The sequence below is a fragment of the Alosa sapidissima genome, chromosome 8, assembly GCF_018492685.1.
Source record: "Alosa sapidissima isolate fAloSap1 chromosome 8, fAloSap1.pri, whole genome shotgun sequence".
Classification (NCBI taxonomy): Eukaryota; Metazoa; Chordata; class Actinopteri; order Clupeiformes; family Clupeidae; genus Alosa; species Alosa sapidissima.
In genome coordinates, this window is record NC_055964.1 from 14,591,439 (window position 1) to 14,615,976 (window position 24,538).

General features: G+C 43.4%; 1 protein-coding gene across 8 annotated transcripts in view; it reads left to right on the forward strand.

Moving 5' to 3' along the window:
- adgrd1 (adhesion G protein-coupled receptor D1) overlaps positions 1–24,125 on the forward strand; it is a 65,463-nt gene extending 41,338 nt beyond the window's left edge. For all 8 annotated transcript variants that reach the window (XM_042101340.1, XM_042101341.1, XM_042101343.1 and 5 more), the window contains 12 exons: positions 3,989–4,062; positions 4,936–5,059; positions 13,943–14,046; positions 14,696–14,807; positions 16,168–16,321; positions 18,813–18,879; positions 19,083–19,149; positions 19,374–19,465; positions 19,745–19,871; positions 20,086–20,127; positions 20,496–20,588; positions 21,095–24,125. In XM_042101340.1, the coding sequence (XP_041957274.1) occupies positions 3,989–4,062; positions 4,936–5,059; positions 13,943–14,046; positions 14,696–14,807; positions 16,168–16,321; positions 18,813–18,879; positions 19,083–19,149; positions 19,374–19,465; positions 19,745–19,871; positions 20,086–20,127; positions 20,496–20,588; positions 21,095–21,187 (1,149 nt within the window). In that variant the 3' untranslated portion in view covers positions 21,188–24,125. The remainder of the gene's footprint in view (positions 1–3,988; positions 4,063–4,935; positions 5,060–13,942; positions 14,047–14,695; positions 14,808–16,167; positions 16,322–18,812; positions 18,880–19,082; positions 19,150–19,373; positions 19,466–19,744; positions 19,872–20,085; positions 20,128–20,495; positions 20,589–21,094) is intronic.
- The last annotated feature ends 413 nt before the right edge of the window (positions 24,126–24,538 follow it).

The following is a 24,538-nucleotide window of genomic DNA, read 5'->3' on the forward strand; positions in this document are numbered from 1 at the left end:
CGAAAGGTGATTTACTGGGTTGTGGTTCTGGTTGAGTGTGTGTCAGCTGTGTGCAAGGCTGACAGCCTTGTGTACGCAGGGAGTGTACAAGTCAGTGAATATGTGATATGTGCTTTGCGTCTTGTTTTTCAAAAAGAGTGTCAGTGGGTGCCATAAGCCTAATTGGTTTGACTTTGCTCTGTTTTCAGTATTTGTACCGATAGTAAATGAACAAATGCAAAGTTTGACAAATGTAAAGTGCTAGATCAGAAAGACCTGTGACAGCCTCCAGACAAGACAGGACTCCAGCCTCCAGGAGCGGCTGGCCTGGCAGTGCCCGGGAGAGCCAGACCGCCTGGACGGAGGGAGAGGATGAGTCTGCTGCTCCAACGGCTGCCATGAGGGGCAGGTCAGCAGGGCTGAGACGAGAGCCGACCTGGACGGAGTCAGAGACACACAGAGGCTCTTCTGGAGGAGGAGGGGTTCTGCCATGAGTGGAGCGCACGCTTTACTACAGCAATCAGGCCTTTCTTTTGTCAGCGCGGCTCAGTTTTTCCCTGTCCCGAATCGACTCGATGTGGAAAATTAGCCTCGCACTCAATGGCATAATTTCATCAAAGCCTCGGTGACAGGGGAGAACAAGTAGACTGCATAGAGAGAGAAAGAAAGAGAGAGAGAGACAGAGAGAGAGAGAGGTGGAAAAGTAAAGAGACAGACAGAGAGAGTTTGAAAAAAGAGAGGGTGAATGAGAAAAGGAAAGTGAGCTCTTTGTTTTCCGTTGCTGTGTATCTCCTCCTCCTCCTCTCTCTCTTCTCTCTGTTTTTGTAGCAAAACGGCACTCGTGGCAAGGTGCCTCGCCTGCTCATCTGTTTTCATTTACCCACAACCAGCGTCAGAGTTCCTCAGCCGCTATGCCACGGGCCCCCCAACACCTTTCCTCTCCTCTCCTCTCCTCTCCTCTCCTCTCCTCTGCACTCCACACCCCACCTCTCCTCTACCCTCCTCTCCTCTCCTCACCTTTCTTCTCCTCTCCTCTCCTCTTCTCTCATCTCCTCTCCTTTCCTCTTCTCCTCTGCACTCCACTCCCCTCCTCTCCTCTGCACTCCTCTCCTCACCTCTCCTCTTCTCCTCTCGTCTTCACTCCACTCAACTCATCTCCTCACCTCTCCTCATCTCTCCTCTCCTCTCATCTCCTCACCTCACCTCATCTCTCCTCTCTTCTCCTCTCGTCTTCACTCCACTCAACTCATCTCCTCACCTCTCCTCATCTCACCTTTCCTCTCATCTCCTTTCCTCTCCTCACCTCTCCTCACCTCACCTCACCTCTCGTCTCCTCTCCTCTCCTCTTCTCCTCTCGTCTTCACTCCACTCAACTCATCTCCTCACCTCTCCTCATCTCACCTTTCCTCTCCTCTCCTCTCCTCACCTCACCTCTCCTCTGTTCCACCCTCTTCTGCTCTCAGTCTCAGAGACCCCCCTGTCCTCCCAGCACCTCTACACTACTGAGTACCCATCATACACCTCTTTGCTCCTCTTGTCATGGAAGAGCCTCTTTCTCGGTCATGTCCAGATGATCCCACTTGATTGGGGCTCTTCCTTTCCCACCTCCATGAAGACTTTTGGTTGAGAGTCTACTGAGTCTGAATAATGGGGATATAAAAATGGTACCCTCAAAAATCCCCCAGAACACTATTGATGTGTGTGTGTGACTGGGCTCAAAACCAGAATCGCCATAATCACGCTGAAGAAGGGCGTCTGGCCTTGAAGCATCCGTGGGGAGGATTATTTATTATCTTTATTCATAAAGTTTACAGAATAGGTACACACACACACACAGATACACACACACACCACACACACACACACACACACACACACACACACACACACCACACACACACACACACACACACCAAACACACACACACACACACAGTGTGTTCTTAGGGCTGTTTGACACAGAAACACCCTGAGCCGACGTCAGTGAGAGGGAGAGAAGACAGAGAGAGAGAGAGAAACTGGAGAGTCTGGGCCATAGGTGTGGCTCTCTTCCTTCTCACTTTTTCCGCAAGGTAACTCAGCCCATCCTCACAAACACCCAATCCAATTTGGGCCACTGAGGAGGGATATCAGAGCAAGTTAGCCCAATGTGTGTGTGTGTGTGTGTGTGTGTGTGGTGTGTGTATATATACAGTATACGTGTGTTGTGTGTGTGTCGTGTGTGTGTGTGTGTGTGTGTGTGCGTGTGTGGTGTGGTCTTTGCCCAGGATGTCGCCCCGCCAGGTTGTTTTAGTAAACCCTGTGTGATTCAGATGGGAGCTACAGTGGAGGGTTGGGCTGCAGGGTGGTGTGGGGGTGTATGTATGTGTATCCGTGTGTGTGTGTGTGTGTGTGTGTGTGTGTGTGTGTGTGTGTGTGTGTGTAGGGGATGGTGGGGGGGGGGGGTTTGGAGAGGAAGGAGGTTTAGCCATAACAGCAAGGATTTAAGCGGAGTCCGTGGGCCAAAACCTAATTACCACACTTGCATTCCTCAGCCTGTTAGCTCACCATCTCCCAAGACTCCAAATCAGATTTCAGAAAATTACACGGAAAAAATGAGCACTGGTCATATAAAACACATAGAGACAGTAGGGAGGACCAGAAAGAGAGGTGTGTGTGTGTGTGTGTGTGGAGGAGAGGGGGGGGGGGGGGGGGGGGGGGGGGGGGGACTTGGCAGCGGCTGGTGTTCCCTCTTCAGATCTTTATGGGCCTCTTAGCACCAGTCAAGCACTACTAGTCCATTTTCAGAACAACAAAAGCAGCAGTATGATTGTTTATGCTGGCAAACAGAGACAGCTCTGTGCTCCTACCTCTTCAGAGCAGGGGGGAGTCATTGCGTGTGGAGGGATGTAGCTGGAGGGGATGGTGGTGGTGGTGGTGGTGTGTGTTGGGGGGGCAGCCGGAATCACCCGTGAGGGAAGAGCCACCCATTGAGAAAATGACTTTGAGATTCTCTAAGCTGTGTGTGTGTGTGTGTGTGTGTGTGTGTGTGTGTGTGTGTGTGTGTGTGTGTGTGTGTTTGTAAATTTGGATAGCATGCATCTGTCATTTTAAGTGAGGGTGTGTATGTGAGAGAAGACATTTGATGTGTTTGACATATTCTAAACCAAAATAAACTCATGATGCAGGCAACACTCCAAGGGGAGAGTTTATACATAAAATCGCAAAAACAATTAGCATTGGTGTTTGTCTCTAGTTTTGCACAGGAAAAGTCTTGTTGCGGTCAACAATTTCTGTGATTCAGCACTGTAATTTAAACAAGTCGAACACTTGCATTGCAAAGTCGTGTCTCATGCACTCCGTCAGCCCTGAACTCAACAGACCTGGCCGTCATCTGTTCAGATATGCAGCATTCATTTCAATCCCATTCGGTCTTCAGTCTGGTTACAGAACCAAATTTAGACACTTGATGACTAGTTTTCTCCTACGCTGCCGTGCACCACCCAGATGCGTGCTACGCTTTTGGTGGTGGCTGTTGTGAGGTTTGCCCCCTTCCCGGTGAGTCTAGGAGTACCTAGAAAAGCGCTTTATTTTTTATTTATTTTTATTTTACTTTTTCTTGAATTTCCCCTTGGGGATCAATAAAGTATCTATCCATCTGTCCATCTATTTATCTATCAAATGTAATGTGTTGTTGTTATTGCTGTTCTCTGCTTTAATCTGTGCACTGTGTTCATTAGCCCCTGTGTTTTCTGCTCGGCTTAAGACAAATGGGAGCAGCATGAATTAGGGGTGATTTCAGACAACCCTAAATGCTTTGTGCATGAAACACTCTTTACGACACCTTCAGTGACTTATTAAAAGCCATTGTGCAGTTAATTGGTTTCCAAGAGGTCTCACAGTGTTCTGCAGTGAAAAATCGGTCCTGTTAAGTGGACGTAGAAATTCAATCATGGCATACGAATCATCTACTGTAGTTGTTGCCTAGTTGGTCAAAGACTTTATCTCTCTCTTCTTCTTTTCTCTTCAGACCAAAGAGCAACAAATGCAATCATTGAACAAGAGCAACAGAGTTCACCTGTACTGTGCATTCCTGGACTACAGGTGAGTTTCCTCTCTAACTAACAGACATGTAGACATTGCTGACTCTGCACTGATGTGCACTGTTCCCATTCATGTGAAATACAGTATGGGTGTTAAATCCTCAAATGAGCCATGATTACAGCATACATAGGTGACATTCTCCACATAACAGATGGATGGGAACCAACCCTTTTTATGTATGATATATTCTCTTTTGCATACACATGATTCATACTGAGTGAAAATATGATTAGCAGTGTAGAGTGTTATCTTATGTGGCTATACATATTCCTGCCATAACAACAAGCCCACAAATTATACGACTACACTATTTTTAGAGTTATGTGTTTGCAGAGGATCTTTTTGCTTCGTTTTATGAAGACGTACCTGCACATATACTTTTATTCTCGCATTAAATTCTGCTGTCATTTATGACTTCCTCTGAGGCTCCTTTGGAGATCCAGAGCACATCTTTTGCTTATTAAGACAGATTTTGCGCTGAGAAAGGCAATAGCCTTAGCCACCAGTGAAAACTCTTGTGACTGCGGCCAAATCTGTGACCACGTCTGAAACCGTAAATCAGGACAGAGCGAGGCTGAACGCTGTGGATTTAATTTGGAGGGGAACGGTTCCCCGTCCCGAATCACTCCCTACACCACCCCCCACCCCCATCTCTCTTGGGTTTGCGCTGGAATGTCAGGCACGTGATGGTCTTCTGCAGGCTGTGTTCAAGTCAAACAAATGCTGGCATTTCACACAGTGCAATTGTTGTTTTTCTTCTTGTGTGTGCTTCATCATCACATTTCTGTGTGTGTGTTTGTGTGTGTGTGTGTGTGTGTGTGTGTGTATGTGTGTGTGTGTGTGTTCGTCTGTCTTTCTGTTGGTCTGTTAAAGCTCTAAAGAAGGTGTGTGGTCTAACGAAGGCTGTGTTCGTTCTGGTGGGAACCTGTCCTACTCTGTGTGTCTGTGTAACCACCTGACCAACTTCGCCATCCTCATGCAGGTTGTCCCCATTGAGGTAAGGAACTCAACTCACAGTGTGGGTTTGTGTGTACAGTATGTGTCAGTTTGTCTGTGTCTGGTGAAAATAATTCTCAGAAAATGTAAAACTAGATGTACCGCATAGCGTTACAAAATATGACTGCCGCTCAGTCCTGTACATCCATTCCGCGAAAATAAATCATCATTTTGTGTATGCTTGTTTGGAATGTGTGTTTGCGGGCCGCACACAAAGTAGCCTACTGGCGCTGAAAAAATGTGTAGCATTGTTATAAAACCTTTAAAATCTCTAAACAATCACAAGCAGGGCAGTTCATCACAGTCCATCCATTGCAACTGGACTGATGAAAGGTACACCTGTATGCTACATTGTATTTGGGAAAAGCAGAAGGTAGCAGCATAATGTATTTATTTATTTATTATTAAACAAAACAATCCCTGTCAGTTCCATGCAGTTTTCAACAGCTATCAAGAAGAGAGGTCATGTCATGGATTTTTGTGAATGTTTCTTCTTCTACATATGCATAAGTTTAGTCATCTAGTTAATATGATATTCAGCTTTATTGTCAATGCACAAATGAAATACCAGTAGTCTAAAAAAAATGCCGTTTTACCCAGTGGTGCAAATAACTGACATGTCCAAAAGGGCCTTCATGAAATGCGTTGCTAGACTGTTCATACACATTTTAACGGGCCAAGTTGAAGAGCTACTGTCCGTTATTGTTTGTGCAAATAATATGCTGACTCATGTTCCCTTGCATTTTGCAACTATGAGGTCCATGGTTAGTCTGGCTTTCGCCAGACCAAGCTCAATCTTTTAAGAAATCGAAAAGGAGTTCACCCAGCCTAGTCCATGGTAGGCGCCCGATAGAAATATTGTTTAATTTTGCGATTGAGATATCCACGCACTGCCCCCCCCCCCCACCCACCCCACCTGCGACATAGTTTTGCATATCAGTAGTAGACCTAATACATTTCACGCAGCTGTGTGAATCACGGAAAGCAACACTTCTAAATGGAACCCAACCCACTGTACAGTAGCTCAAGGTCTGTGGCTAAAGCAGCCATAATGAAAGCGTTATCATTGTTTGGATACTTCACACACACATGTTTTTTAATCGCATCGATTACAACTACCAAGCTGGAATCAAAGCACATCGGCTCCCCTCTCACACCCTAAACACGCACTTCGAACATACAAAAAGCGTCTCAGTCTCACGGTATAGCCATAGGCAAAACTGTATCGGACCGGTGTAAAGTTGGTACTAAGGCCTAGTCCACACGTACCAAACCGATCTTTTTTTCCTCCGTCTTCCCTGGAACCGTATCAAGAATATTTGCGTCCAAACGGATCCATCTCAACACGACTCAACATGTTACTTCATACCCCAGGCCTATAGGTGGCACTGTTTCTTTACAGAAATTGACCAAAACTTGCGCTTTACAAACAGACAGAATAGGCTACGACGAAATGGCTAGTGCAAGGAAACCAGAATTGTTTGTGTGGACTGATGGTGAACTGTCAACTGTAGTCAACTGTAAAACTAATAAACTTTATTTTACGGTTTGTGAAGGGTGCAGTCCCATCCTTTATTTGGCTAACGCAGGTAGGCCTAATCACCTTTACTTTCTTTGGTTGTAGGATAGTCCGTGATTCACATGGCTATCACCGCAATTAGGCTACTAAACGCAAGGCTTACCCAAGTTCTAGGCTATTCTGTCGCCACATTTATAATATTGCTATAAAACCTTCGTTAGTAACAGTCAATAATTTTGCCTGCATCAAATCGTGCAAATATTGCATTTGCATTCAGTGTGCTACCATCGGCTTAACGTGAGTTCTAAGCGTCTTTGTATGCTTATATCTGATTTCACTCGACTGTGAATGCATGTATATATGTTGAAAGACATGTAAAATAAATGAATGACACTGGCACTACCCACAAAATAATGTAGCCTAAACTTACACCGCACTTTCCTAATAACTTAAGTTCTCTCGCGTCACAGTAGCTAGAATGCATAAAAAAACACCGGGAAAAACAGTGTTCAGTCCACCAAGTCATAAGCTATCGGTGCTGCGCAGCACCAGTTGTGATATTTATCTTACGGAGAGTAATCGTAGGTAATGTCATGTATGAAAACTAGTATTGTTAGGCAATACTACAAGTGCAAGTCCAGGGCAGCTGAGGTGTGGCGATGACATCATCAATATGCAAGCAGGATGTGCGGTTTCGCTGTCTAAACGAATTAAAATGGGTTACGGTTTCAGATTGTTCCATTCTGGGACACAAATGATTCACTTTGACGAATTTATGTAGTTGCAGTCCTAGTTACTTTACTTTGAGCCATGTTCTTCCTTACTTGAATCACCTTTGAAAATAGAGGATTGAAGTAGCCTATGGGTGTTTGGGAATGAACGTTGACTCAGATGCTTTTTGAGACTGAGCAGAAATGTCCCAGCCCGGTGTTTAGGATGCATCATAGACAGGTTATCTTTCAGGTAGCCTATATATTTTCCATTAGAAAACCATCACGTAGCGAACGTGTTGTGGCTAACTCACTTAGCTCCTGCTAGTAGCCTAGGTTATGGTCATAAGCAAATGAGATGACAGTCGAAAAATTCAATTAGTGCTGTTATCAATTTGCTTGGTAGCCTATAACCGCATTTATGGTTTTCTACAAATACATCAATAATCAAATTGGCCTCCATCACTCAACCAATGCTAATGGTAACATTATTTTACCTACTCTAGGATATTGATATAACTTAAGATTAACGTAGCCCAGTGGTTTTCAAAGTGGGGGCCAGGGCCCCCTGGGGGGCCGCGAGGGGGTGCCAGGGGGGCCTGAGCAAGTTGGATGGAAAAATAAAAGCAACAAATAAATACATTTGAAAAATACAATACCATTATAATAATTTGTCGCATATCCGAACATTATATTTTCCATGATAATAATTGGGAATAATAGTAGAGTGATAGCTCTCATATAGCAGAAAGCCCCAAATGCAATTTTTACACACGGTATGCTCCATCGCGAAGTGCTTGTGGCTAAAATAATTATTAGGATTAGCTTAATGTATTTTTACATTTGCCGTAGTATTGTTGATGGGTTTAGTAACACATCAAGGGGGTCCTTGGCCAGAACCTAGTGGTATTTGGGGGGCCTTGTCGTGGAAAAGTTTGGGAACCCCTGACGTAGCCTACCTGCAGTAAAAAACAAGCATGTCCGATAAACATTCTCAGATTTATTTCGGCTTCAAGAAGAAATGGGAATTACATGTCATCAGGCATGGACTGGCCATCGGGCGTACCCCGGTGGGCCGACGCACATTTTTGGGCCGGTGCTGTCATAATTTTAATTTAATTTAATAATAATTTAAAAAAAATATCCACCGCGACCGTATTTGAGACACAAAAACGCGGCCCATTGGTTGATTTTCTTGACAGACATTGGGCTAGTCCAATGACATCTCTCAGCCCTCCCCCTCCCCTCCCAGGGTTATCAGAGTTTGCCATTTGAGCTGTCTGACCGCGGAGAGAAGTGAGTTTCCGTCTGTGAAATTGTGAAAATGGATAGTAGGCCTAATAAACCACAAAAGCGCAAGGGGGGCGCACAGAAGCTGCGAGACAAAAGGCTAAAAAGAATACACAGGATTGGACGCAGCAAAATGTCAAAATCACAGAAATGTTCACCCCAAGGTCAACTGTTACAGCGGGTGCAGGGCCGTCGACATCGAGTGCTCAGGCTGAAGGAGTGGAACACAGCTTTGATGTGCAGTGTAGTAACACAATTTCTATTGGCTGATGCCGTGGACGTCATCCAATCACAGCGCTCTATTTTGTTAGAGAGTCTTAAGGCGGGCTTAACAGGATAACGACAGTCCTGCGACGGTGAACAACAAGGAAGGTGGCTATGGCGAACGAAGAGCGGTTGTTTGAATCGGCGTTGGCGTCAACTTTGGAGAAGCTCGAAGAAGGATGTATTTGCTGACCGGATACGGATATGGTCGTAGCGCTGGCCTATTGCATGCCTAGGCAGTTTGAAAGACAATTCTCTGCCCGCCCCTTGGATTAAGCGAGGTGAATGGTTTGATTCCAGACTATACATTTCAATGATATAGGATGGCCCGCCAGGCTAGTAACACAGAGGAAGGCTTAAGTACAGGTGGATTCGGAGGAGGAGAAAGACGTTACGGAGGAGGAGGAGGAGATAGACGTTACGTTTGATGTGCAGTGTAGTGACACAGAGGAAGGAGAAGTACAGGTGGATTCGGAGGAGGTGGAGAGAGACGTTAAGAGGAGGAGGAGGAGAGAGACGTTACCCAGCAGGACCAAATTGAGGAAGAGGTCAGAATAGCTACTGTAAATGTTAGCAGAATGAAGAGGGACGTTTCATGCAAGGAGGGCTGTTGTGTGTGTGGAGGGCTGGGTGACCACCTCCTCCTCCGCTTTCGATTGACATGCATTTGAGCGTTTCTCTGCAACATGCATCAGTAGCAAAGAAGCCATCTGCATTTTACATTGCGCTATTCGATTGTCGTCGATGCGGAGAGGAGAAAAAATAAAATAAGTTATCCACAACAAATCAACAAGTGGTCGGCTTCAGAATGCACTCAACTTTTTGAGATCTGAAGTCAGTCATCATTGGTCGAAATTGTTGTCAATCTTGACGCAGTACAACAAGCAAACCTATCACATTTCTGTGGCATACAGACACGTAGGCTACACACGCACGCACTCAGAAAGACACTAGAATGACAGAAATTATGATAGCCCGTAACAATGAAAATGTTTTGGGATGTGTGTATCTTCACTTAATAGTATCTGGGGAGATTGTAGGCTAAAGCGTGTAAATGCTCAACATAGGAAATAATTACAGGACTCATTTTATTCAGTCAGACTTAAAACATGCATAATAATAGTAGCCTATAGATTTTGTGCACAACCTCGTCCTTGCTGGTTTGGAGGGTCACCCTAGTGGGTGTGTATGTGTGTTTGTGTTTTAGCCTTTGTTTTCGAATAATGCCATGAGTAGACTCGATGTCCAACTTAAAGAGTTATTTTAGCTTGCCATAAAGTTATAGTTTGCAGGTGTTACAGCTTACAGTTATTATTATCATGTAATATTAGTGAAACATTGCTTTCCCGAAATGGATGATAAATGTGCGCTTATATCCTCTATGTCGCAAAATCATGGTGGGCCGCCATGGCCAAAAATGCCCGGGCCATTTTTTGGTCCCAGTCCAGCCCTGCATGTCATGCAGAAATCATCCTACCCTTATTAGACGTTCTCTGCGGTAAACTACAGTCTTGTCCTTGTAGGAAGCGTAGTGTCTTTCCAACCCACTTTAGATTAACTTCCGACAAAAATACGTCTCACTGCAACGATGCGCCATCTGGTGGACAAACGACTATGTGACGCCAATACTGGAAATGCAGCCAAATTATTATGATGAATATTTGGTTTTCCTTTAATCCTACTGAATTTGTAATTATGTATCGGCCGTTCTAATTGCCGATACTGATGGTATGTGTGTGCCTGTGTGTGCGTGTGTATATGTGTGCACCACCATCTACAGGCCAATGAGTGTACAGTCACTAAATGTACACATAACTTATTTTTTTAGACCCCCCCATGGATGAAATTCTACGAAACTTGGCATACCCCCAGAGAATGTCAGGTTAATCATACACATAAAATTTGGTGCAGTTCTGAACATCATAACTGAAGAGAGGGGCGATTAAAGCAGAATGATATTGCATTTTTATTTTTTACCGGGGGGGTGCAAATCACAAATGAGTGATTATGGGCTAGGTTGATGTGGGCCCTTGAGACCAACATACCATAAAAATGTCTTCATCCTCGGTGCCACGGTTCAGGTAGTTATTTAGGAAAAACTGCATTTTTTGGGTTTCGGGGGGCCCAGCGCGGGGTGGGAGTGGCCCCCGGAACCAAACAAAATTTTTCCGTAAAAGTCTAGTGGGGCTACATACCCACCAAATTTCATGTGCCCCGGTGGTTCGGTGTCCCGGGTATCATTGACCAAAAATTCAGGAAGTAGATGACGGGAAAAAAAAAAAAAAACTTTGACAATCCCTATATGACCGCTTCGCTAGCGGCGGTCATAATAATTTGTCCCAGTATTTATCATCTAGATTTTGTGGGTGATACGGTAATTCATTTGACACCAACCAGCACCAACTAAATTGACTTATACCACTAAAGTATTGTAATTTCATGCCTTAAAGGCAGAAAATTCATCTGTGGGAGGTGCTGAAAGAAAGGACATCTTGGTTCGGTCATTTGTGGTTTGGTGGTGACTCCGAAACAATGGGGCTGAACAATGAGAATTCTTGGAATGGTAAACAGTCATGGGCTTGGTTAGGGAACATCCATCTGCCACAGTTATATTTTACACAGCCATGTGGCACATTGCAGAACTCAGAATGATAGAGTGAAGGGGGAAGCTGATAGATGGGAGATGGTTCACTTCACTCACCATCGCAGAGTCTCCTTGTTTTATAGGCCTCTCAGGCTGGCCCGTGTTCCTCCACATCCACTTCCTGGAAGTCCTCCAGCGATTAGGATGAGGTTTGGCCCGAGGTCGGGAGCGCTCCCTACCGCCCAGCGGTCGCTCCGATCACCACTGCGGGCAGATGGAGGGCTGATGCTGGGCGTGTGAATTAGTGTAGTGGAGTCTTGGCTTTTCCGCTAGTGGTTTGTGGAGATCCTTGGTTAAGCGCGGTTAGTTCGGAGGGTCTATTCCCAGGGAAGGAGAAGGGGGGCGGGGTGGTCCCTGGTCTCTGTATTTGGACACTGGGCTGTGCGTCCTCTCTGTCAGAGGCCTCTGTCCCACTGTCCAGTCTAATCCCCACTGTGAAGCATTCAAGTGAGCGGAAGATGACTGAGGGTCAGAGGGGACTTATACAGTATTAACTCCTCATCATGGTTTTCTTGGAGCCATCTCATGTGGTACACATAATAATACATAATTAGATGAACTATCTGTATTAGGGAGATTCTGATTCTGTGAGCAATTTATGCATGATAATAGGCTAAGAGAGGCAAACATGAGAAAATCTTGCTCGCTTCAGATGAGTGATGCCAATCCACACGCCTAACCAAACAAACAAAAACAAAAATCTTGCTTCAGACTTTTGCCATGTCATGGCTTTTTGTTAAAAAAGCCATTTTCTGGCGAAACAAAGTCTGGCAAAAGGCCCTCGAGTGTGTCTGCGCTCCATAAACTTTGAGACAAGCCCCGACCCCAAGCACAAGGGGAGTGTCCCTCTCTGCCCAGCAAGACGTGCACCCAGTTGGTCCCGATCCCCATTTACAGGCCAGATGTGCAGATCAGATCAGGGGGGAGTGGACCTCTCTTTACGTTCGGACCGTAAAACATCAGAGCATCAAGTCACCATTCACCTACCTCAAAACAGTCCTAAACTGTGTACTCCCCCCCCCCCCCCCCACCTCCGCACACCACCGCCTCAGCTCAACGTTTGCTATCAAAGCTGAGATTTTTCTGAGACAACAGCCATTGTTTCCAACACAAACTAGTGGAAGCCTGGTCGCAGAGGGGAGGTGTGGGGTAGGACAGCATAAACAGCACAGTAAATCTTCGCCTCGAGACAGTGAGAGCTCCAGCACTCGGGTGCTTTATTGTTCCCGGGGTGCATGGAGATATTTAAAACTTGCCTAATTGGAATCACAGTGTTGTTGTTGAACCGCGCACAGAGAAGAGACTTGTTGTTGTTTTTTTTTGTTTTGTTTTTTTAAAAAAACATTCTTGTCCTGTCAGGAACTCCTAAATGAGCGGTGATTGTGGAGGTGAATATGCTATAAGAAATGTAATGGTGGTCAGATATTTGTGGTGAGCTCCTTCCAGAAGTTGGCCGGCACATTCACAGTATCTTCAATCTTGAATTCTTGAAACTCATTGAGGCAAAAGCACAATTCCCACCCAAGTTAACTACTATGAATCATTTCCAACCAGACAGATTCTCAAAGAACATTCTCATCATGGCCCAGCTCTTATTAGCTGTGAAAAAAAAAACCTCAGTGCATAGAGCAGTTTATGAGAACTGCTTCACTCAAAATTATATTTCTTCCAGTGGAACATACAGAATGTGAATGCTCAGGTAGAGTTAAGCCAGATCAGGCAGCCAGCCATGTTGCCTGTGTATGTAAGGCATGGAGCAGTCCCAGTGTGGCAGTCACTCAGTCGGTCAGTCCCGTCACGGTGTGGCTGCCCAGGGCTTTGATGCTATTCTCTCCTGTCGCACAGCTCTAATTAGTGGCTGCTTCCATCCCCGTAAAACCTTCGGGGAACATCCCACTCCGGCGTTTGCCAGAAAAGAAAAACCCGGATATATTCTCGGTTCACTCTCTAATCACAAGGCACACAGAGGAGTTAATGTGGAATCATAAACAGAAACCCCCAGAAATAGCTGCATTTTGAAAAACATCTACCTCCTGTATGTAGCATACAAACTGAAAATGGAGAATGGAAAAATAAAGGGAAAAAATACAAAGTACTAATTTCCTCCGGCCAGCTATATCTGCTATTACAATGATGGGACCAAATCCATGCATTGGTTTGAGGTTTCTGGTCTGAGTGAGCATCCATGCTTATTTTTGAACCATACCACAGTATATAAACATGCACAGTCCATTAAATGTGCTTGGGTGATAAATAACAATGTCTTGTTGCTCGTTCCTGGGTTTGTGGGTCTAGACTAGAGGACTAGGGATGTCAGTACAGTATCACTTTGTTCTCTGAAATGTCGCATAGTCATATGACAGACATATTGGCGTGTCTTGGTTGAGCATCATGCATCCATTAAATTTGTGTTGTCACTTCTAATCAGCAAAATTGTTCCTTCCTCTTCCATTCAAGCTGTCCAAAGCCAACCAGGTAGCGCTGTCAACCATCAGTTACATTGGCTGCTCCATCTCCATCTTCTGTCTGGCCATCACGCTGGTGACCTTCGCCATACTTTCGTGAGTACTCACCTCAGCTGATGCATGCCATATGTTTCCCTCACGGGATGTTTCCCAGAGACGCCCCAGTAAGACTTTGAGATGGGATACGGTCTGGCTCACGGTCAAGACTTTTTCCTTTTCTCTCACAGAGGTACTTTAGTCCAAGATGCAAACTGGTCTCCATTCAGGAAATCAATCCAGTTTCTCATGGCTGCACAGGTTTCAGACCTACAACATTTTGACGTTTTTATGACTTTTGATTACTTTTGAGATTTTTTTTTTTTTTATTACGGTAATTCTCGAGAGCTATGAATTCCTGATCTGTCGATGGTTTATTTTGGATCAACTGTGGAGCCAGCAAGCGCTCAGAACCTTTTTAGGTTTTATTTTTTTAAACGGGACAATGCACATGAATGAATTTGAAACTAAAACAGTTGTGCAGTTCATGCAGCTGTACTTCAAAAATCTAACAGTGTCACAGAGAACAATGCAGAGACAAGATGAGAAGTATAATATGGTCATATTTGCATGGCTGGCCTTACTTCTGTACCTGAGGATAAACTGATCCTCTAAGCATACCTTTATAAATTGGACGAGTTTTTATCCAAATGAATGCAAAGCACATGAATGTTTGCATGAGTCTGAGAGCTACTTCGTCCTCCTGCAGGTCGGTGAGTACCATCCGTAACCAGCGCTACCACATCCATGCCAACCTGTCCTTCGCCATCCTGGTGGCCCAGATCCTTCTCCTCATCAGCTTCCGCTTTGAGCCAGCCACGGTGAGAGCCCTGACCATCACCCGCTGTCTAAAACAAAACTCTTCTCATGAGTCCCACCAAAATACATATCTCTCCCTTGTGACTGCTAATACTGTACAGTTATGTTTGTTTTCTGTTGGGGCTAGTTTATCACTCACAGAGCACAGGAGTAGGCCTCTGCTGCCAGCTCTTAATTAGCTGTGTGTGCCAAAGCTGACTGCAATGCACCATAGGCATGCAGCTCAGGAGGTCCAGGAGGAATAACAGGGCATCGAAGATACTAGAGGGTCATACCAGGAGCTGGAAGGAGAACTCCTGTGTCCATGATGTTAGAAGAAAATTGGTTACCACAACTATTATTGTGTATTTCTAAATGTATGTTACAAGTTTGTGTGTATGCATATTTGGCCGAGTATGCATAAGTGTGTGTGTGGCTCTGGGTGTGTGTCCGTGTTTTTGTGCGTGTGTGTGTGTGTGCGTGTATATGCTCTGAGTTGGTGCTCACATGCGGAATGGTGGTGATACATGTGTGATCCTGGTTTGATAGCTCTGCGACACATGTGCCTCAAAACGTGCACATTAGTTCCGGGGTCCCAGATAGATAGATGACGCCAATTTGGGAACCACAGACTGTAACGAGAGCCAGCAAGAACAAGAGATTGCTCATAGTTCACGAGAAACCACTCATCAAAACTCCATGAACTCAGTCCCACCCTCATTGCCCCGTCTACATTTTAGTGAAATCCAATAAGGCCGTCACAAATTGAATAGAGCAGTCTCGCCTCATGCTGTTATCTCATATTTCAGTAACATTAAATATCAAAATTAGGATGTCTTCCTCTGGCGCAGTGGACAACACACATACACAGGCATAGGCACAGACTCAATACGCACGTACTGTAAGCAGAAAGATCACATCCACAGATGGATTCACCACACACATACCAACAAAGAACTAATTGTAAAAACACCACATTGATCACACAGAATCACATAGCTATCATCTCAAACCCTCATAAATACATGCAGAAACCATTTTGAACATTCCCTTCCTTCCTAGAATTAGCTTACACAGACACTGAGGCATGGCGTGGTGGTGAAGCAGGAATGTCACTGATTAACAATCGGTTGATTCGAGGTCTGATTTGTGCTGTTGTGAGTCCTTGTTGCTTTGGATAAAAGTGTCTGCTTAAAGGTTGTATCAGCGATGGCGGGGTAACGTCACTTCTGTTGACGTTCAAAAAAAAAACCCAGCAACAATCTTCAAAAAATTGCCTTAAACATTGTTATTCTGACTCTTTTGTTGCTGCTGCTGCAGTGTCTGACCCTTCCTTCGGTGTTGTCTCGGTGTCTGACCCCTCCTTCGGTGTTGTCTCTGCAGCTGCCCTGTAAGGTGATGGCGGTGCTGTTGCACTTCTTCTTCCTGAGTGCCTTCGCGTGGATGCTGGTGGAGGGCCTGCACCTGTACAGCATGGTGGTCAAGGTGTTCGGCTCCGAGGGCAGCAAGCACATTTACTACTATGGCATCGGCTGGGGTGAGTCTGCCAGGCCACAGGAAGAGTCAGAGGGAAAGAAAGGAAAGAGGAGAATTCAACGAAAATCAGAAACCCATCACACTATGACATTTATTTTCATATTGTTTAATAAGTGTAATATAATTATTATACTATGATTGACATTGTTTGAAAGGTGTGGCCATATGGGCATGTGGAGATAGACCTTGGTAATTCTCAGTTGTGAGAAGAAACGGTTGAGGAAGGATGAATGGATGGTGAATGGATCACAACTCATCTCGGGGTGGCCGAAGATGGTTTTAACGCTATTATCATTGAGGACAAATTTCAAAACAGTTTGTGTTGTGTTATTTAAATATGATAGACGTTTGTCTTTTATCTATACAGTATGTGTTGTTTAGAGTCATATTTAATTAATTAAGGGGGGGGCTACAGTATACTTATCATACTTGTAGTTTTATCTGAAAGATAAAATATATCTTTTAGAAAGAACCATACATGTAAATAATGTGTTCAGTACAAAGTCTTTTCAAAGGCCATGTGTGTATCGTTGACTTCTCTCCTCTGTAATGCGTGATGAGTGTGTAATGGTGACACTCCTGACTGGATATAATCCCCACTTGGCGGAGGTCAGGGATGTCTGCCTCCTCTGTGTACTGAGATGTATCTCAGTGGCGGGTCACCGTGTGCACAAAAAGGCCACGCATCACAGGGGAGCCATGAGCATGCTGCTGACCTCACTGCTGTCATATTTATTAACTGACACACACACACTCACACACACATTTGCTCTGTTCTCACACACACAGACACACAGACACACACACACACACACATACTTACAAATGCTCAACTCAACATGTGATTCATATTTGGATCTAACTCCATTTCTCCACAATGTCATGCTGTTCTAGGCAATCATTAGTCAAAGGTATGACACTGGGACACATGAATTATGGAAAAAACTTAAGCACCCAAACCAGCACCTGTTTCTGCAAATTATTCTCTTCTTAGGTTAATCCTCATCATTGTCATTTGCATACATCACAACTAAACTTCCTTCTATGGGGACCCAAGTGAAAAGTAGGGCAAACCTACTTTAAACCTTCTTTAAAACCTTTTTAATACATGTTTAATATTAAATTATATTTATTTACCTATTCAATAGTGGGTTCTGAGAGGACAAAATGCTTCACTTTAGGGTCTGTGTGTGCGCCGTTGCCCTGCTTCTGTAGTGTGGATCACATTTTGTGTGTGTGTGTGTGTGTGTGTGTGTGTGTTTGTGTGTGTGTGAGTATGTGTGAGAAAGAGGTGGGGTGTTTCTGTGTGTGTGTGTGTGTGTGTGTATGTGTGTGTGTGTGTGTATACACTTGAATGTCTGCCCATTGTTCTGTGTCTTTTTACAGACCTCCATGATCGTGAGTTGATCTGCTTAATGCAGACCACTATTTAATGGGCTCGGACTGTGCGGTGGTTTCAGAGTAATGACTTATCACAGGCTTCCCTGTACTGGCCGGAACAGTGATGCCATTGTTTCTGTTTTCCCCTCCTGGACATGTTGACTGTGTTGCGTCAAAACTGTTTCAGCATTGAGTCACAACACACCAAACCCATCAACATGTTTTCAGATATGGAGAGTGGATTTTGTATTACACGCAACTCTTACTGCCATAGACGCTTTGGGCCCTGTCCAGAGGCCCACCCATGGTCACTTTGACGCAAACCTATGGATATGTTTACATCACTCACACTCAGACATATTGACACCATTAGTATTAGTTTTCAACGCCTGTCCAGTCCCTGTTGTTGTCTGTTGGGTGTAGCAGGACTGGAAATGGAGGAGTCTCAGTGGAGAAGTGATGCAGACACACCAAAAACAAATACACAAGCAGATATACAGTACATTGACACATACTGTACACATAGATACACACACACACACACACACACACACACATAAATATACACACACACACACACAAGCTGCTCAATGAGTCAACCATGTTAAGTCATCAAAATGGAAGTCTGTTGTTTTTGAAGGAGACTTCCGCAATCTCTGCTGCAGACTCCCCAGAATGAAACAGGCTCTCTTCCAGAGGGTCTTATTATAGTTATTAGGACACGACTGTAAAAATAAAAGAGGTAGAAAGAAAAAAGGAAGAAAAAAAAGTCTTGGCTCAGCTGTCCATTTACACAGTGTGTTATTTTAGGCGGGGGAATGTTTTTGATCTCGGCTTTTCTTCATTTCCTCACTCAGTCGTAATGGCACCACTCTGGCTTGGTGGCCTGGGGTCTGGCCTGTCCTTGCTGACATATCAACCTTTAAATGATTAAGCTACAGAACACCCACAACTCACTCACAACAAAGCAGACACGACACTCAGCCGACTGCTTTGTTTTATACAGGAAACGTTTAGGGAGATGGGGATACGTGGCTAATCACCATGTTGAAGGGCTTTAAAGTGTTATGGAATGTAAACAATTGTGTGTGTGTTTGTTTGTTTGTTTTCAGGATCTCCTTTGGTGATCTGCGTAGTGTCTGTGACCTCAGCTCTGGACAGTTACGGTGAAGTGGGGAAGTAAGTATCCAGGAGGGGATTTAAAGCATTGGGGACAACTCAAAAAGAGACAGGGACTACTCTACCCTTTACACCACCCATCTACTCTCTAAACAGCACAATCAAACATGATCTGTCTGAATTTCCATTAAATCATGTTTTCTCTCTCTCTCTCTGTCTCTCTCTCTCTCTCTCTCTCTCTCTCTCTCTCTTCCCCTTCACAGTTGTTGGTTGTCTCTTAAAAATGGGGCCATTTGGGCTTTTGTGGCTCCTGCCTTGTTTGTCATAATGGTACGTTCTTCTTTTTCTTAAGGAACAGGGGTTATTATGAAAGTAAACAATTCCAGTTTAGGTAACCCCAATCAACACTGATTTAATATGTTAAAAAATGATTTGCCACAGTAAACTCTTCTATAAGAAATAACAAATCAACACATGACCTCGGTGGAAGATCCTTAAAGATAAATCATTTCATAAGGTACCGTTTGGGCTGATTAGATGTTTTTACTCTTTAGGTCAACATCGGTATTCTCATTGCTGTGACCAGGATCATTTCAAGAATAAGTGCTGAAAATTACAAAGTGCATGGGGACGCCAACGCTGTCAAGTGAGTGAGTCTGTGGTTATCATGGGTTAGGTAGCAGAGTTATGAAACTGCAACACCTTTTGGTCAGTTGAGGACCCTAAGTGTCCCTAATCTACATTGTGACCTCCTCTGCAGACAGACAGACACACACACACACACACACACACACACACACACACACACACACACACACACACACACACACACACACACACACACTATCAGACTGTTTACTAGCCTACACTATCAGAACCAGTACGATACACCATACTGTATAATATCCTTGTCTTATCTCCCCAGGCTGACGGCCAAGGCTGTGGCGGTTCTGCTGCCTATCCTGGGCATCTCTTGGATCTTTGGGGTTCTGGCCATCAATAACCAGTCCCTTCTCTTCCAGTACATGTTTGCAGTATTCAATTCTTTACAGGTAAGGCTGTGACTGTAGGACAGCTCTTTTGAATTTGTTATAATATTACTATTTTACTATGATTACATGTCACAGAGGGCTAATATTGTGTTCGATATTGCAACAATAAGAAATTTAATCACAAAGTGTTTTACACAGGATCTATACATATATATATATATATATATGTATAGTATATGTTGTGATATTCATGACAATTTTTTATGTTGTATAGGGTTTCTTCATATTCCTTTTCCACTGCCTGCTCAACTCTGAGGTAATGGGAACCCAGTTCATCATTTGATGTTATCAAATATACTTTTAGTGATTTGGGCATAACTTGATGAGAGATGTCAGTAAAGTGCAAAACTACCGGTACACAGAAAAGTGGCTTAATATCCCTCAATATTCTAATAATACATTTTTTCACATATGTTGACAAATTCTTGTATCAGTTGCAAATTAGAGAATTATTTTGAGCTATTTGGCAAGTTTAGAACAACCTTTCAAAATTGGTTTCGCAGAGCATGTAGATCTCTATGTGGCTTTGTGGTTTAGTGGGCAACACTGCACTCTTGTGGTTACATGTAGTTATTGCACTCTGAGTAACCAAGTTTCCGTTTGCCCTATTTCCATTGGCTCCAGGTGAGAGCGGCCTTCAAGCACAAGACCAAGGTGTGGTCCCTCACCAGCAGCTCCATACGCAACATCAACGTCAAGCCCTTCAACTCTGATGTGGTGAGTCCCAAGAGAAACACTGCCATGCAGGGGTCCATTTCCCAAAAGCATAGTTGCTAACTACGGTGCATCTTCGGCGGTAGCATCATTGCCAAATGTAAATAATGCCAAATCAACCGTATTTGAGTCACACGTAAATGATACAGAAATATGGTGTTGATATTTGGTCGTATTTCAGTCACATTTTAGTAAGAGCTAACAAATATGCTCTTACTTTTTAATTTTCCAAAATTAAAAACGTGATATGTGACAATATGAATCTTAAGTGCACTCACATTTGGTAGTGGTAGCGGTGGTCACATTTGGTAGTGGTAGCAACTATGCTTTTGGGCCTCTTATGAAAGACACTCTGTGGTAGAACAATACTACCAACCACAATCCCTTTACACCATCACATGTCTGGTAGAAGAAAATTGTAAAAGAAAATCATCTCAATGGCCCTCACAAATGCTAATCTATGGCTGTGATATGTGTTTTTTTTTTTTATTCTCTTTTCTTATTTTTAGATGAATGGCCCCAAGGGTGTAAGTCCAACAAGGATGAACACGTGGGACAAAAGCAGCAACTCAGCCAATCGTATGGACCTGTCTGCCGTATAGGAGCCAATCCCTGCCCTGCATCTGTCATGAGGTGGGCAGGCCAAAGTGAGAGATAGGAGAAGTAAACACTACACAACCATCCTCTTTGCCTAATGGCGAAACACTGGCTCATTCAAAAGCTTCTTCATGTTTTAAAACCAAAATATATGTCACTCCTTTGGAGAACTTTCTCTCCTCTGTAGATGTTTAGATAAGACTGTCTGGAAAAGACTTTTCTGATCAACAAGGCTTGGAGTCTACACACTACTCCACAAGTTGGAGTACTTTTGAAGACACTAACATGGCTGATTCGTCGTTGTGTCAGCAGCCATATTCTCTCCCTTGAATAAATCCTCCCACGTTTCTATCTGCCCAGCCAGCGCTGTGTGGAGAGAGCTGACGACACAACACTTTGTGAAGCAGCCCTTTCTCTCTCCTGCCCCCTGCTGGTTATCTACGACCCCCCACAGGTCCCTTGAGGGGGGGGGGGGATTTCTTAACACTCCAAAACATCAGACCAGAGGGACTGAACACAGTTTTGTAACAGATGCTCACGCATCCATGAGGTGTCCACAAGAGAACACTTACTGTTAACGTCATTGTATTTCAAAACCATGCCATGTTGTTTGTCATTAGTCACTGCTACAACAACGGATGAATTGTTGGATTTGACACCTATAATTGTGTATAATTGTGGAAACCCCAGAACATTGGGAGTGTTGTTCTGTCGATGATAGTTTTAATCTGTTCGTAATGACGCCTTCTTTGGATTTGTCTTTGTGAAACTGATATTGTGCCATACCCAGCCTTAGCAGTTATGCTTCGTCACTTTTTTTGTAAAGTTAAAGTGTTCAGTTGGGCTCAGCATGGTTCCTGTTGACTGGTGCAGACACATAGACATTCAACCTGTGGACTCCGTGGAAGGTTGTCAGTTGTCATGGCCTTTAGCTACCATTTGCTTTGATGCCATTTCCAATTCCTTCCCCTGAGAATACACTGTGGATTTGATCCACATACAGTTTTAGCTGGACACTGCTAGGCCTCATTTTTGACCTAGTTCATTGTGGACTATCATTTCAAAGTTGAAGTTGATGCTATAGAGCACAGATCACAGTTATAAATGCGACCAACATCATCATTATCTGATTGTGTACAACTTTAACCAGCAGCAATAGGCTGACAGAACCAACTCATAGTGAAATATACCCAAGTCAGTAAGAGCAAGCTGATGGCATGACAACCCAGATTGGATGTTCAGTGCAGGATGGAGACTACAATAGATGATAATGAGTCAGAAATCTTTACTTTTCAATCAGCTGTACTTTTTACCTTCTCTTTAGCACACTCAGCTACCATTCCCCAGGAAGGAAACTGCATAGCATCAAATAATCTACATGACAATCACACACACACACACACACACACACACACACACACACACACACACACACACACACACACACACACACACACACATCAAATTTTACATACCATTTATTGGGCATCAGTCCTCAATTATGGATTCAGTAACAAAACCATAAACTGTCAAGAAAAGTTTGTTGTTCACTGTATGTAATATTTTGCTAGTCCTAAGTATAACCTTTTCTAAGGTAGTTACTATAAGGTTAGCATCTTGTCCTTTATTTAAATGCAAGCTGTCAGTGTCACAACCACATTACTCATTAATATCCGTGAGCTGTAACTCACTGGACTTCATGTAAGTTATTGAACACAACACTACACTACACTACATTACACTACACAGTATAATCAAATTATCTTGTGAATGACCACATGGGCATTCCTTCAGCCTGCAGACAGAATGATGAAATGTGAAACTCTGTCCCTCCCAAGCTGACATGCTGTGTCATCAAGTTTGGGACCATTTCTTCCTCAATGATGGGATCATTTCCTCCACACATCCATTTGAGTTAGTCCACAGTTTAAAGAGTGAAATCAACAGTAAGGTCAATAGGATTGTTTCAACAATTTGGTTTCATTAACATCACAACATCATGAGTAGTCGTTTTTCATTTAAAGAATTACAGTACAGCATTTGCATCTGTAAATGTAGTTTACAGAACTACATATGCATTTGCATCAGTACATTTGCAGTGCACATCCTAGGTAACAAATCTATGACCTTGGTGTTGTTAGCAATTGGTTCTATTGGTAAATAACAACAACAGTTCATTTTTGCCATAGTAGCCTATAAGGTACAGTATGGCACTACTCAAGTTGAAAAACATATTTTGTAACTAAGTGGGATCTACGTCAAGGATAATGTTTGATATCAAATGTAATTGTGCCAAATAATCTTCTTTCATAATTGTAATCCTCATGTGTGGATTTTTTGCAAGTGTTCATAAGAAAACCATCACTGAGGAAATTTCTGACCATCCTATCAGAACGGCAAAACTGATACAGTAGAGATCCATTTTATGATTTAGAAAATAATGTTCTGAGAGGTGTGACATGAATTACATGTAGGTACCTCATCTGTCTATGAACTGCAGTATTTCACACTTTCCTGTCATGAATGAACAACCAATGTGAGTCACCCACAGTCTGTGAATTGTTTTGTTGATAATGTTATTTGTACTGAGTTGTAGTTATTGTTCTGTGTCAAAGATTTTTATGTTTGGGTCTTCCATAGATAGGGACTTTAATTCAAGTCCTACACACATACAGTAGGGCCTATTCCACATTACGTTCTAACTTTGTTGTGATCAAAAGCTGTTTCAGACCAATACCTGTTGTAGTACTGAGTGTAAAATCACATTTTTCCCCAGTTGTAGGACTTTACTGTACAGACTGTTTGAGGAGTTGAGTTCTCTTGTATGTCAGAAAATGTAGGGCTTCCTTAATGTTTATCACAAGCTTGTACATTTATTTCTCGCACTGTTTGTGACCAATATCTTCTGTATTGCCATATTTTAAATAAATGAAACATTCGTGATTTTTCTAGTCATTATTAGAGTTTTTGCCCATTGCTTACTAACAATGAATGCTTAGACCAAAGCTTCAAAACCTGAACTTATTGTAACCATACCTTTAACATACCGTGCAGATCACAGTATTTTGTATAAAGCACTAAAGAGTAATTCAAATGGTGCATGTGTGTATCATTTTGTTGCAAGAGTGACGTTTTGGGAAACTTTGACATAGATGTGAGTTGTTTATCTCCAAGTGCTATGTCTTCTGTGGCTTGTGTAGAGTTTTGACATAATGAGCCAAATAATGAGCAATTGGCAAAAATTGTAAGATGATAGAATCACTGTCTTTGGATGATAATTTTATGTGAAGGGATGGGTGGAGTAATTGTCCTTTCTCTTTTGTTTATATGACATAAAACTAAATCAAACACAAAAG